The sequence below is a fragment of the Planococcus citri genome, chromosome 4 (assembly GCF_950023065.1).
Source record: "Planococcus citri chromosome 4, ihPlaCitr1.1, whole genome shotgun sequence".
NCBI lineage: Eukaryota > Metazoa > Arthropoda > Insecta > Hemiptera > Pseudococcidae > Planococcus > Planococcus citri.
This window is the reverse complement of record NC_088680.1, coordinates 25,825,061-25,839,599: the sequence shown is the minus strand read 5'-3', so window position 1 is coordinate 25,839,599 and position 14,539 is coordinate 25,825,061. Positions and strand designations below refer to the sequence as shown.

Genomic DNA, 14,539 nt, shown 5'->3' with positions numbered 1-14,539 from the left:
ACTCAAAAAACAACGACAAATTCAATAAATTCACTTTCCTTTCTCGTACCTGTGTATACGTACCTATATTAGCATACGTATACGTAAAAGCATCTCAAATGCTGGAAAAAAACCCCTCTCGTTGTTGTTTTTATTCGCATCATCCATTAAGTACGAGACAGGTACTCGAAGCGAGGGTAAAAATGCAACATATCAACTTAATTTCATACATTTTAAAACGTATTTAGTAAAACGAGACTCTTAGAGTTGACAAGACTAGGTATAGGTACTCTACAAAACAGCAATTTTTTTCCAATTTAAATACCACAGCAACTTCCACCCAGATACAGTCTGAGTTTTGAAATGCGACAAATTAATGATACTTTTTTCTCATCGTTTCGTCCTGTCCCCTCCCCTCCTCTCTGCCTCGATTCGTTCGCCACTGCCAGTGGTATTCTTAAAAACTCGCTCGTCGACTCAACCAGATACAACTTTTATTTAATTTTCGTACCTCGTCGAGCGACGACGATATCACTTCATTTTTACAGGCGACTTTTCGTGTTGTGTAAAGAGCAGGGTGTGCTCTTGCTAGTCTCGTAAAAGCTCTTTAAAGCTCGTTCTTCTTCCAAGTGTACGCTATGAATTGCCATTAACGGCACAAGTGTTCGTTTGCTTAAACGTCGCGCAGATAAACTATTGTAGTCCTTTTTTTCCTTTTCCTCTTCCGCTCTTCGTCGTCCTCGTCATTTTCTTGCTTTCGCTTATACTTTTATATACCTTGCTATACCCTCTCTCCTCTTTCATCTCACACCTTTCCATGTGCTGTTTCCTTTTCTTTTTCGATTGCGAAGAGTATAGTATAGGATGGCAGGACGAGACTTTTGCTCGTTCGGTTCGTGGGTTCTTCTTGTATATAAACGACCAGCTTATTATTTTGACGTGCGGTAAATTTTAAAATTTAATTAACATTTTTACTTCTTTTCTTTTTTTCCTTTTTTTTTGTACTACATAGAGCTTTTTAGACGATAATGTGGCTTGATAGGAACTCCATTATCGTCCTCGAGCTTTGAGAGTAGTTGAATGCAGTTTTATGCAGACCGTTGAAAATAGGTACCTACGACCTACGGTATTATTAAAGTTTAAATTAAGGAATAGGATTTTTAAACACGATGTAGGCCATTCTGTTTTAAAAGGTTTTTATATGTACAGTCCAAGGTGTGCTTTTCGAATAACCTTGATTCGCTTCTTGATTATGTAACGAAATACTTAATTAAAAAGCAATCGATATTTTATTCTTGTTGGAATGGGAAAAAACACACTTTTTTAAAGGTTTCTTGTTCATGAATTTAAACTGTTTGTCGCGTTCAGTAATTTTTACAAAATTCGACTATTTTTATCGAATAGTTTTTTTTATATTTTCATCAGATCTATAATCAGTCATGAAAATCTATAAGCGAAAATTAAAATGAAAAATTGAAAAAAAAAAGGTTCCATCAATAATACGGCTAGATACTCCAATTCTCAAACTTACTCTTCAGGTCATTAATCGAGATTCAAAGACACCAAAGGTTACCAAACTCGAAAAAATGTGTAATTTTTTCACAAAATATTGTTTAATATAGGCAAATAAAATCAATAAGAAATCTAGGAAATATGTTTTCTCAAACATTCAATTTTGACATAATAAGTAACGAAAGGAAGGGGGAGAGAAGAGGGACTTTTCAGCATGGAGTTTTTTGCATTATTCTCCTTGGAAAATCAGGGTATTATAAGTTATTTCTCCAAGAATAAAAATTCAGATACTCCAATTACTTTCTGTAGAGAAAAAAGTAACGTGAGTCGCCATTTTGGTCAAAAAAAAGTACCTACCTAATCAAAAAGTAACCTAAAAGACCATAAAAATTCTAAACTTACCCATCCTCAATTTTATGAATTTTTTTTGCTTTGTTTGGATTTTTCTACGAGATGTGCACAGAACATAAAAAACAAAATTTCTTTCTTTTTTCGTTTTTTTTTTACAATTTTTTTGAACGTCATTCAAGAGCGAATGATTGTGAGTATTAAATTCATTTCAATCAAAACTTGACACCGAATTGCAATAAAATGAAACATTTTTGAAGGTTTTTCGTACTTTTCATGGCCATTTTTCCATCGTGTTTTTTCCACAATTCTTTTTCAAATTTTGCAAAACCTTGAAAAAAAATAACCGAGAGTTACTTCAATAACTTTTTTGGTGAGAATAGTAACGTTCAATAACCAATAATGGAAAAGATGTCGATTTTTTTCAAAATTTTTGGAAAAAAGTACTAAAACACAGTGTTTTTCAATCCATCGATCGAAAAAACTAGAATTTAACTGAAAGACGGAGAATTTTTCAAAAAATATGGAGCTTGTTCCCAGACCATAAGAGTTCTCTTCCACCCCCCCCCCCGATATAGCACTTTGCTATAAGAAAATAATAGATTAGAGAACACCTGTTTTTTTTCAAGTTTCAAAACTCGAAGGGACAATTTTTTTCGTATTTTACAAAATAAAGCACACAATAAGAAATTATTGATACAAAAATATGTTTTCGACTTGCAATGGGGTATCGAGGAAAAATCAGGAATTTAATAAAATTTCTAAACCAAAAGGAAGGGTCAATAATCTCCTTTTCCAGAAAACTTATGTACTTACACAAAATAGCCAAAGCAAATTTTTTTCAAAAAATCATCTGAATCATCTCGAATTTTTCTTGATCCGGATGATTTTTTATAGAATTTTTCACGCTGATCACTAAAAAAGTAATGAAAAAATTCCATCACGTCAGGATTGTTCACATTTCCAGAGTTGATGACACTATTATTTTGTTACTGAAATTCTATCAGTATTTCGTAACTTTCAAGCTATTTCTATGATAATTTTACAGTTTGTGTAATTCTTATGTGATTTTTTCACGGTTCATTTCATTCCACTAGCTTACTCGATCTATTTTCCGTAATTTCAATAAAAAAAAATTTCATGAGCATTTTTGCGATGATTCGGTCAATTTTTTTACAAAGTTTCATCAATTATCAGCCAATTTAAACAATTTTTATGGCATTTCGACATCAAGCAATTTTCGTAATATTTTGCTTAACTATGCAGATTTTATTCAGAAATTTATGGTAATTTTCATAACTTGAAGATTAATTCAACAATCGTTTTTATAGTAATTTCTTCATTTCAGACAAATTATCACTTGATTTAAACAATATTTGAATGAGGGTGTTCACTCATTTCTGGAAATGATTTTCCCTGACTTTTCCAGTTTTTCTAAACCAATTTTTTCTATTTTTCCAGACCTTTTTTTTCAAAATAAAAACACCGTATTTTAAAAATTACTCCTCCTTGCATTAAAAAAAATAACGTTTTTCAATACGTTCGGTCCAAAGCCCGAATCAAACGAAATTACCCGAGCGGAGCGAGGAAAAATGTTTCCAAAATATGTGTATGTAAATACAATAAAACTATACGAATTATTAAAGATTTACAGAATGAACACTTTCAAAAAATACCTTGACTTTTGAGGAAAAATTGCTTGAAATTTCTGAAATTCTCTGACTTTTCCAGACAGCCGAAATTCTCTGGCTTTTTCTGGTTTTCCAGAAGTGTGAACATCCTGTTGATTGATTTTGGTAATTGGGTTCAATTTCTGGCCAAAAGGATGATTTTTTGATTACTTTGATGACCTGGTAGACACCTTGATTTTCAACTTCTGCCATTTCAAAGTCCAAAAAATGAAAACCTGAGATTTTTCATGACTCAACTTTGATCAAAAATGATAATTTAAAAATTATGAAAAAAGATGAGCCTTATTCAGACAAAAAGGACTTTCTCTTGAACTGAAAAAAAGACACATCTGGCGAACAGAATTTCTTCTTCATGACCTGAAAGACCAAAGATCCTGCTAGGCACCCTGGAGATGGTACTTCTCAATATTTTTCTAATTTGTTGAACAATCAATAAAATTTGAGCCTTCAGAGTTCAAACGTATCAAAATGACCCCAGATTTATAAGCCAAGATTTATTATTGTAATTTTACTGGCTGTCATTTTTCAATGAACTGAATATTAGCTTTCTACAACGAATCTCGAAAAGGCGAGGAGGGTCGACGGTTGTGGCAACCCTGATTCAATTTCAAATTTTCATGTTTCATGAATTACTATGTTCATAAAAAAATCAATGCAATTTCGCTTCGACATAAAAAAATTCAATTCTAAAGAGTGGATGAAATGTTCTTTCATAAAGTCAAATTTTGGCTGGATTGACTTTCGTAAATCGTAGAAATTCCCTGTCAGGTTTCACGTCGAGCATATTTTCTTAAAATCAATTTTATCGCTCACCACATCACACAATATTTTCACTTCAAAAAAAAAAATTTCAGCGTAAGAAAATTTTCACCTCGTTCAATTTTTTCTCATTACAGACGATTTAGAATGGAAAGTCGGCGAATGGGGGCCATGTTTGGTAGCCGAGAATCAAATTCTAGAATACGGTACAGGTTTAATGCAGAGAAACGTGAGCTGCACACTGAACACGCACGCATCTTACGACGTAAGCTTATAACATTCGGCATACATAGATATATAGTGTACCATATACTTTAAGCCCACGTTGCAGATATGAAATAAATCAATAGGTATTTGTATTGTACTGTACATTCGTATACCTACTACATCATATTTCATTCGATTTTCAGATTAATTTAGAAATCGATGACGAGAATTGTTACAAAGTTGGCCCTCGACCCGAGCCCATTCAGCAATGCTCACTTCCAATACGTCAGAATTGTTTGACCACTGAGTGGACTCAATGGACGCCTTGTTGCGAAGGGTCGCAGTTCAGAACGAGGACTATTCTAGTGCCACCGAAAAATGGCGGGAAAGGATGTCCAGAGGTAATTTCACATCGATTAAAAATTAAATCCTATAATATTCTCTTCAATTTCAAATTTCATCTTGTAATTTTTTAAATTGCAGACAAACGAATGGCGAACGTGTGAAATTGAAGACGAATCCTGTTTCAAACACCAGCACGGATTACGACTTAGGATAGGACCTTGGGGAGAATGTATACCAAAAATGGATCCCATGCAAAGTGGAACTTTTTCAGCATACGATAATGGTATAGCATTCACTCATACCACAGATTCTTATTATAAACACCGTCCAAATGTTGGAACCCAAACGAGAGACATTGATTGTTTAAACGTCACATCGGAAGTAGTCTCATTGAAGTAAGTATCAATCCATCGTCAATTTTCGTTCGAAAACGTCTCAAATTCTCATCACTATTTTCAAAACGTTCACAGATACTGCGACACTAGACCACTACCTTCGCGAAACCGAGCTTGCATAATCCCACAAGATTGCGTCGTAAGCGAATGGTCAGATTGGATCATTAAACAAGAAGGATGTGTCGATTACACTGGCAAAGTAAGAACCCAATTCCTACTTTTCAACACCTATAAAAAATATTCATTTTAAAAACAATTCGACAATTTTCCCAGGTTATCGCCGAAGAAGCCGAACGCCAACGTTATATTCTGCGAATGCAAGAAGGGCAAGGCCTAAAATGCCCTCATTTAACGGAATCTCGTTCGCGAAAAGATCGCTTACCCTTATGTACCGACAAGTAAGAAATGAAAATGCTAAGCGAACGCTCGTGTTGACTTTTTCTCAAACAACTCTCGGCCGTAATTTCTCTCTTTAATAAAGATCATTTAAAACTTTGAACAAATTCCATTTCCTTTTAAGAACAAAGAAAATGTACTACATTTGTGGGCGAAAAGACCTTCTCGCAGTTGCAGGATTTTGAAACGAATATTTTCTCAGTAAAAACTTTCTCCAAGAAAGTCGCACAGAAATTTAATTAGGTAAACTTTCAGCTTCGTTATACCGACTCCGCTTATTAATTTTTTTCTAAAGAAGTCGAAAAGTTTTCCGGATTTTTCCCCTGCTTTTTGGTAAATTCGAGTAATAAACAGAAGAGAGACGACGAATATGACGAGAAAACAACGCAACTACACGCTAATTTTAGTCAAGTACGCTTTCGTAATATCTTGGGAAAATTTTTCCATTCTCTTTAGATATAAATGGGAAGTTTCTAAATGGAGCGTTTGCTCGGAACCAATTACTTTGAAACCGGTTCAATGCGGAGGAGGAATCCAAACCAGGAATGCTACTTGCGTAGACTCGAAGAGTGGCCAACCATTGATGAGCAAATACTGCAAATCGGTCGAGAAACCGCCATTGATTCAGAGATGTGAAATGGCATGTCCTCGAGATTGCGAAGTCAGCCAGTGGGGATCGTGGGGTGCTTGTTTACCCTTACAGTGCCCTGTAAAGAGTGACGGAACTGAAAGCACTCAAAAAGGTAAAGTAATCCTTAACATATTGAAAGAATATCCTTCGAAAAAAATTTCTAAACCTGGTGACAATTTCAGGAGTCAGAAAACGTTTCAGAAGTGTGCTAGTCCCTCCTAGTGAATTTGGCATGGAATGTCCGAATTTGAGCGAAAGTCAACCATGCACCGGAGTCGAATGCTTCACTTGGAATACCGGATCTTGGGGTAGTTGCCAACTCGATCCAGGCCTCACGAAATGCGGTTCCGGCAGACGAACCAGACAAGTATTCTGTGTAACTCATCACAAAGTAAATATAGCTCATCTTTTCTCAAAAACAATCCCACCTCGAAATATTCTTTAATCGATTGCAAATTCTCCAGGAAATCGTAGATGAAACGAAATGCCACGCTTTGGGCAAACCATCAACGGAGGAATTCTGTGTCGTGCCTTGTGCTTTCGACTGTGTAGTTTCGAGTTGGTCTGACTGGAGCCCTTGTACGAAATCTTGCAGTGGTGGAGTCAGGGTGAGAAATCGATCAGTGATAGCTCCTCCAGGACCAGGTATATGTACAGCAATAATCACAAAAGACTTGTTAAAGTGATTAGTGAACACATTTTAATCCAAATTGGTTTCACAGGAGGTCATCCGTGTCCAGCTCAGTCCGATATGAAGCAATTTGAAAAATGTAACGATTTCGGCTGCGATGGATACAGCTGGCTCGCTCTACCATGGCAAGAATGTAACTCTACTTGCGGCAGTGGGCTGCAAAATCGTGAAGTTTGGTGTATGATCAATAATGACGAAAGAGTCGAAGACAAATAGTAAGTGAAAGTTCGAACAAAAGATATATAAATGGTCAAAGAACACGAATTTCAATTTTTTGTCGATCTACAGCTGCGAAGAATTACCAAAACCGAATGAATATCGTTCTTGCGTTAAAGAATGCGAAACCGAATGTCAAGTTTCTGAATGGTCTCCGTGGTCTAAATGTCCCAAACAAACATGCTTCCCAATAAGCAGCAGGCGTAAGTCAAAATATACAACAAGAAGAAACCTAATTTCAACAAATGGAAAAATTCAATAAATTCGCGTACTTTTTACAGTACACTTTTCTGAATCTGAAGAAGAACAATTTTACAAAAGACGCACGAGGGTATCTTTAGACGGACAATTCTGCGCTCATTTGGAAGAAAAAGAACCCTGTGTAACATCTGATCAAACCTGCCCAGTTTATAATTGGACCATTGGTGACTGGTCTGAGTGTCAATTGGCTGAAGATTCTCATTGTGGCTTTGGTCTTCGTGTCAGAGGTAAAAATTTAAAATATGTATTAAGTTGGTACATAAAATTTGCCAAGGTTTTGATGACAGGTTTTTAATTTCACTCAATTTATTTTGAATTCCTCTAATACAACTATGCTTTTGAAAATTCTTCAATACGAATTAGTTTGAGGGGAAAAGAAGCGACAAAAAGCTCATAAAAAAAAAAAAAATTTCCAGTGAAATTTTCATCAAATACTTATTGATATTCAACAGAAAAATCAACATGAAAAAAAGGAAGCAGAAGCCAAATTCAAATAAAATTAGAAAAAAAATCATAATTTTGAAAACAATAAAAGCAGAGCTCGACTCATTTTTTCCAAAAAAAAAATAAAATAAAATAAAAATGACCAAAAAAGTTACAAGACGTGAGCAAAATGCTTTCATTTTAATGTGGAAAAAATCACAAAACATAAAAAAAGGACTTTTTGGCAAATTCTGGCAAAAATTATGCTCACTACTTCCAATATTTTGTCCAAAAAATGAGACTAACTTGTAACTTTTTAATTTTGCGAAAAAAGGTGAGCATTTTTGGCAATTTTTGGAATTTTTAGGTAAAAAAAATATTTCTTATCTGTTTGGTAAAAAGCGAGACTTTTATCTGACTTTTTGATAAAAAATTCCACAAAGCGAAACTTTGGGGCAATTTTTGTCCGAAACTGTTTCTTAATTTTGGCAGAAAGCGAGAAGGCGGCAATTTTAACTAAATGTAGGGTTTGAGATGAAAAAGAATAATTGATAAAATTTCTGAAATTTCAAAACCCATCATAAAAAAATCGAAGATTGAATAAAATGAGACGAAGAAGAATCACGGACTCGATTGTTTAAAAAGTAAGGCCAGGGTCAAAATGGCATCAAGTGGTTAAATTCAAAAAATTTAGTAGATATTCGAATTCAGCGGTCTAAAATTAATAAAAATCGTTACGTCACTCCAATTGTTTCCAATTTGTGAAATTTTCTACGAAATTGCGGTTAAAGAAGGGTGGTATATAATAAATGGATGGATATTCGATACACAACGCTCTCGAAAACTCAACAATCAACAGGTCACACAATATCTTCAATACCCAGGAGCAAAGGAGGGGAGGGGGAGGTCAAAAATGCGAAACTAAAAAAATAACCCAAAATTCGAACAGCGTCTTCAAATCAGTGAAAATTTATAAGTATGTCACTTCCATTTTAATTTTTTTTTGGTTCCGATCAAAATTGGAACCTCTTTACCTGCTTCTCTCCGAAATGTTGAGACAGCATTTCGAAAAATATTGTGATTTTTTCGAATTTCAAGTTTGATAAAAACATGAGCTTTCGCCATTCAAGTTTAATTTCGAGTTGAAAAAAACAATTTTGAACCTCTTATTTTTTCACCAACAAAAAAATTGAGTGAAATCAGAAAATTCACCTTATTTTTTGAAGTTCTTATTTAAATATTGGCAAAAAAAGATCCTCCCCTCCCCTAATCTTCAAACAAATCAAACACCACGAAAATCATTTTAAAAAATCGAAAATCCCAAAACAAAAACCTCGTTTTAATTACACTGTATTTTGTTTCTTGATTAACAGAAATACGCTGCGTGGATACCAAAACAAATCGTCAAGCCGAACTTCGAGATTGCTTCAAAACGACATCTCCGATTCCACTGAGTGTTCAACGATGCCATATCGATTGCCATACGCCTTGCCAGTTGACAGAATGGAGTGCATGGCCTCCTTGCCTGGGCAAATGTTACAATTTCCGTCACAGAACAAGAGAATTAATAGGTGAGAAATACAGATGAATGATTTCGGATTAAATCAAGGGTGCTGAATGTGCTACGATGATAATTTCATTACCAGTTTCCGCTTCTATAAAATGATACAACTGAATACACATAATAATATCAATCGTGTAAGGAATAATATTAATCGGTATTAAGTAGATATAGATAATGAAAGACACGAATTACAAAAACAAGGTATACAAGGGTATTCGATATGACGTATTCAGTTCATCGATTTCAATGAAATTTCCACAGACTAGCGCAATTTTCCTTCGAATGAGTCTTCACAACGAGACAAATCACTAACAATGATATTTTTCACCCAACAGGTGAATCTTCATTGCACAAAACTTGTTCATTTATTCCTTTAACCGATGTTGGCGATTGCCCATGTAACGAATACCACGTCGAGCCTTATGGAGATTGGGGAGCTTGCATAATAAATGAAACTGCGATTTGTGGAACCGGAGTTCGATATAGGGGGAGAGCCTGCTACAATCAATTCGGACAAAAAGTCGATCCCAAGTACGTATATTTCGTAAAACAGACAAATTAATACTTCGATGAAGGAAAAAAAACGACATGTAAACATTTTTTCGTTTCGATTGTTTAGATTTTGCGAAGATTCCGGAATTGAAGAAGAACCATGTATGATACCGTGTCCGATAGATTGCCAATTATCTGAATGGTCTAGTTGGAGCGCATGTAGCACTCTTTGTGGACCTGGGATGCATAATCGTGTTCGAGAGGTAAACTAGGATAACTCAAAAAAAAATACACACACAAAAGGAAATACGAAACTCATCGATTAATCATTTCAACAGATAATCGTGCCTCCCAGTAATGGAGGAAGAGCTTGCGGAGCCACCATACAAGAAAAACCATGCAATCTTCCTTGCAGCAATTTCCAATGGCAGACAAGCGGTTGGACCGATTGTGATCAACTACCAGATACCGGTTGTGGAAATGGTAGAACGATGAGAGACGTTTGGTAAGTAGCAAACTCTTTGAAAATATTCAAAATGAAGCCATCGAAGACCAATACCTATATCCGATGTTTTTTTTTTCATCAATTCAGGTGTGAAGATATCAAAACACATAAAATGGTAGACGAGCTATTCTGCGACTGGAAAAGTAGACCATTAAGAGTAAACTTATGTCACATCGCTTGTCCCGGAGACTGCGTCCTGAGCGAATGGTCAGACTGGTCATCGTGTTCGAAAGTAAATCAATGTCCATTTTTTCACCACAATTTCTTAACGCTTTCGTTACAAATGTTGGGTATTTTTCCAAGGAATGTACAAAAGGCGAACAGCAACAACGAACGCGATCATTACTCAGAAATAAATCAGCCACCGGGGCCAAATGTCCGCATTCGATCGAAACAACAGAATGTGAACTCAATATGACCTGTTTCACGTACAGATGGGCTTATACGCCATTTTCATCGTGTCTTCCTCTAGGAGGCAGTCCTTGCGGCGAAGGCATCACAACAAAAGTTGTATATTGCAAAAGAATCGATGGAAGAGCAGTCGAGGACAGGTGAGAAACAAATTTCGTATGAAATACACACAAGATTTCGGGGGTGTTTCCTATTAACAAACGACGTTTTTCAACAGTTTCTGCGTCGATATGATTAAACCGAGTCCGGAAGAGAAATGGTGTTATATCGATTGCCCAGTAGATTGCGAAGTAGAAGGCTGGTCTTCGTGGAATATTACAGAATGCAAATGTAACGACACCGGAGGTTCGTAGAAACAACTGATAAGAGTATTATTCGACTACGTAAACAAAACAGAATTTTAAAATTATTATTTCATACAGGAATGATAAGAGAACGTATCATCAAAACAAGCGCAAGTCCAACAGGAAGACAATGCCCCACTGAGAATACTCAATGGAAGCCATGTCCACCGACACCTTGTTATAAATGGGTCGCCGGATCTTGGTCACATTGCCAATTACATGTAAATTACGATCAGCTTATTAGAAATCGGTTGTACTGGAACTTGTATTAAAAATGATATTGAAATTTCTCCACAGGGTGGATCTTGCGGACACGGAGTTACCAACCGCAATATAACGTGTATACGAGTAGACGACTTCGAACCGGTAGACAATGTATTTTGTTCGTCATTAGGAGAACATCCCACCACCTGGGAGCATTGCTTCATACCTTGTAACAATGACTGTCAACTTTCACAATGGAGTGAATGGTCGACATGTCACGGAGATTGTAAAAAAGATCGTATAGGTGAGTAATGAATAATTCGGTCAATGATACTCATATTCAGAAGCTATCAAGTAACGAATACTAACCAACCGGTTCATGTTGCAGGATATCAAACTAGATCCAGAACAGTTCTTCGTCCACCTCCTTTAAGCGTCGGTAAAGCTTGCCCAGAACCACTTTGGGAAACGCGTGATTGTGATATTGGATCATGTCCAGAATTCGAATGGAAAGTAACCGAAGCCGGAGAAGTGATTTGCCAAAGATCGGATGGCGTTACTTCGGAAAGTACGTACCTGAAAAGAAAACAATAACAAAATACGAGTATTAGTACCTAATCAATCATAAAACACCTCTGATGGATTTTCAGCCGGTTGTGATCATTCGTCCAAACCTAGCGCAAAATGCATTTACTTCGAAGGACGTTGTTTATGTACTGAAAACATTGATTTCAAAGCGATCGATGGAAATTGTCCAGAACATATGCATGAAGTTGAAGCTTTGATTTATTCCCAACGTAAGTAATTGAATTGCCAAGTTACCTGAGGTGTTTTCTTCGTGTTCTTCGATCATGAATTCGGCTTCATCGTCGAACTGGTTAAATCAATGAGGAATGGTTGAGGATAGCGTCAGTCAAGTTATAAGTGAAACGTACATTAAAACTAAACACGACCGGAATCTTTGGAATGAATTAACCGATCGCACGAATCAAAATTAATCGAAATTTACTCACGAATAACCGACTTAATTAATCATTTATTAATTAATTACACATTTTCCGACGAAATTCGACAAAAAATCACGAACGCACAAGGACTGAATCGAATTGGGATGATATGAATCGAATCAGATTGAATCACGATTTCGATGTTTGCATAATCGATTGATCGGTTTTTACGGAAAATACGATAAATACCAAAAATTACTGACCCGAAAAATCCCAATCAAATAATATTTTCTCATTAAATCCAAATTCCAAATTTATTAATTAATTAATCTCATTCTCAATATTTTATATTCTTGAACTTTTTTTGAATTATTTTTGGCGGTTTCAGATTTTCTCATGTTTGACAATGACAATTGACAATTCACGTCAGATGAGATGAAATTTCAGAATTCAGATATTTGATTATTGATTGAATTTTATCAAAACTTTCACAATTTTCTCGTCAGTTTGGTTTTGATCTTTTGATATACCTACCTTTATTTTTTCGTCACTTAGTAAGAATAAAAACCAAATGAGGAGCTCATTGCAAAAGTAGCCCTTGTCACATGAACTTTTAGACACGTTTTACTCGATTGCACCTATTGCCAACTGCGGAGATCATGTTGTAATGATGAAATGACCGTCAAGTTAGTCTACCCTGAGTAGCCCTGAGAGGAATTGCTTTATAGAGTTTACATTCATGATACTGGGTACGCTCAAGGGAGAGCTTTGGAGATTGCATAGGTTCATGTGACAAGGGCTACTTTTGCAATGAGCTCCTCAAATTTTATTCGAGTTCTGTTACTGTTTTATTCCCATATTTTTGCATTCTTTCTAGTTTAGTTCTGTTATAGGTTATACATAGGTATAGGTAGGTACTTCTGTTTTATTTTTGGTTTCGGATTTGGGATTACATACTCTGCTGATATTTCAGTTTTCAGTTTTTGTTCTTGCTCTGGACTGGGATTGGTTGGAAGTTAAAAGCAGTTTAGTTCATTGAAATTAGGGTTTTGGTTTGTTTGAAATTGAGATTTAAAATTTAACGATGTCTGTAGATTGGGCATTTCTCAAGAGAAAGTTCAAGTTCAGTTTAACGTTCAAGTTTGAATGCTGTCTGATTCTAAATTTTTTTTATAGCCTCTCAACGCATTCCAGAAAAGTTTTAATGCTTGAGTACCTACCCAATTTTTGTTTTCACTTTCAAAAATATGGCAACCTTTTTTTCATTTAGAAATCTATACCTTATATGATCTGTCATCACTCATCACTCAGTAAAGTTCATCACCTTTTGTAGGTATTCAAAGATTAAAATCTCCCTGATAAGCTTTTAATTCAAATTTTCAAAAATGTATTTTTTGTTTAAAGTAGGTAGTTTGATAAATTTTTTCAAAAATTAGCCAGAATAGGAAAAAGGAAAATTTTGAAAATTTGTGCCAAATTATGTCTTGAAATGCACATTTTGAGGCAATTTTGAATTTTCTTTCTGAACATTCATCTATTGGCTGGAAATGGTAACTGTGCTGATGATAGGTGAATTTTTAAGCAAAAGACAGTTTTTTATGAGCAAAAAATGTTCAACACATCGTAAAAAAGGAAAAAACATAAAGAACCGTTCTGCTTTCTGATTCACTTCCAAGTTTTCGTTCGTAAATTTTTTCGGTTTTCGATTTTGTTCTTAGATTGTATTCACAACTTTGTCAGCAAAAAAAAAAAAATCGGTTCTCATTTTTTTTGTTCTTGATCCAATTCTTAAATTTGGTTCTTGAGTGTCTTTTGGCTTGAAAGTTGAAACGGTTCTTTGATCAGGTTTTTCTGTTCCGTTCATAACTACTTACCTGGATCAACATTTCAGAATAAGTATTAAAGGAAATTTTATCAAAACTCTTACAATTTTACCTTCAATTCGATTTTAAATTTTGATTGATTTCACCTCCCCCACCCCCTCCCACCATCTTCGATCAAATTCGATTACCTATATGATTCATGGGTTGAATGCTGAATTTTCATTATTATTATTTTTTTTGCAGATGTAGATGATGAAATGTTTATGCAATTATCTTTCGAAGAAATTTGTGTATTATTCGTAACAACCGCCATCATAGTTTTCGGTCTCATACATTCCGGATGGTAAATATTAAAAAATACTCCATGAATTTTCATTTTTCTTTGCACCTTTTCT

General features: G+C 35.2%; 1 protein-coding gene across 1 annotated transcript in view; it reads left to right on the top strand.

Moving 5' to 3' along the window:
- Positions 1-14,539, top strand: part of LOC135842579 (thrombospondin type-1 domain-containing protein 7A-like) — a 51,620-nt gene that overhangs the window by 35,659 nt on the left and 1,422 nt on the right. The window contains exons 4-26 of the mRNA XM_065360100.1: positions 4,427-4,554; positions 4,700-4,897; positions 4,980-5,236; positions 5,312-5,435; positions 5,510-5,634; positions 6,089-6,375; positions 6,446-6,654; positions 6,728-6,908; positions 6,986-7,169; positions 7,243-7,373; positions 7,452-7,658; positions 9,228-9,425; positions 9,754-9,949; positions 10,038-10,173; positions 10,249-10,415; positions 10,503-10,647; positions 10,719-10,966; positions 11,044-11,171; positions 11,249-11,391; positions 11,468-11,678; positions 11,763-11,942; positions 12,025-12,171; positions 14,388-14,487. Of these exons, the coding sequence (XP_065216172.1) occupies positions 4,427-4,554; positions 4,700-4,897; positions 4,980-5,236; positions 5,312-5,435; positions 5,510-5,634; positions 6,089-6,375; positions 6,446-6,654; positions 6,728-6,908; positions 6,986-7,169; positions 7,243-7,373; positions 7,452-7,658; positions 9,228-9,425; positions 9,754-9,949; positions 10,038-10,173; positions 10,249-10,415; positions 10,503-10,647; positions 10,719-10,966; positions 11,044-11,171; positions 11,249-11,391; positions 11,468-11,678; positions 11,763-11,942; positions 12,025-12,171; positions 14,388-14,487 (4,030 nt within the window). The remainder of the gene's footprint in view (positions 1-4,426; positions 4,555-4,699; positions 4,898-4,979; positions 5,237-5,311; positions 5,436-5,509; positions 5,635-6,088; positions 6,376-6,445; positions 6,655-6,727; positions 6,909-6,985; positions 7,170-7,242; positions 7,374-7,451; positions 7,659-9,227; positions 9,426-9,753; positions 9,950-10,037; positions 10,174-10,248; positions 10,416-10,502; positions 10,648-10,718; positions 10,967-11,043; positions 11,172-11,248; positions 11,392-11,467; positions 11,679-11,762; positions 11,943-12,024; positions 12,172-14,387; positions 14,488-14,539) is intronic.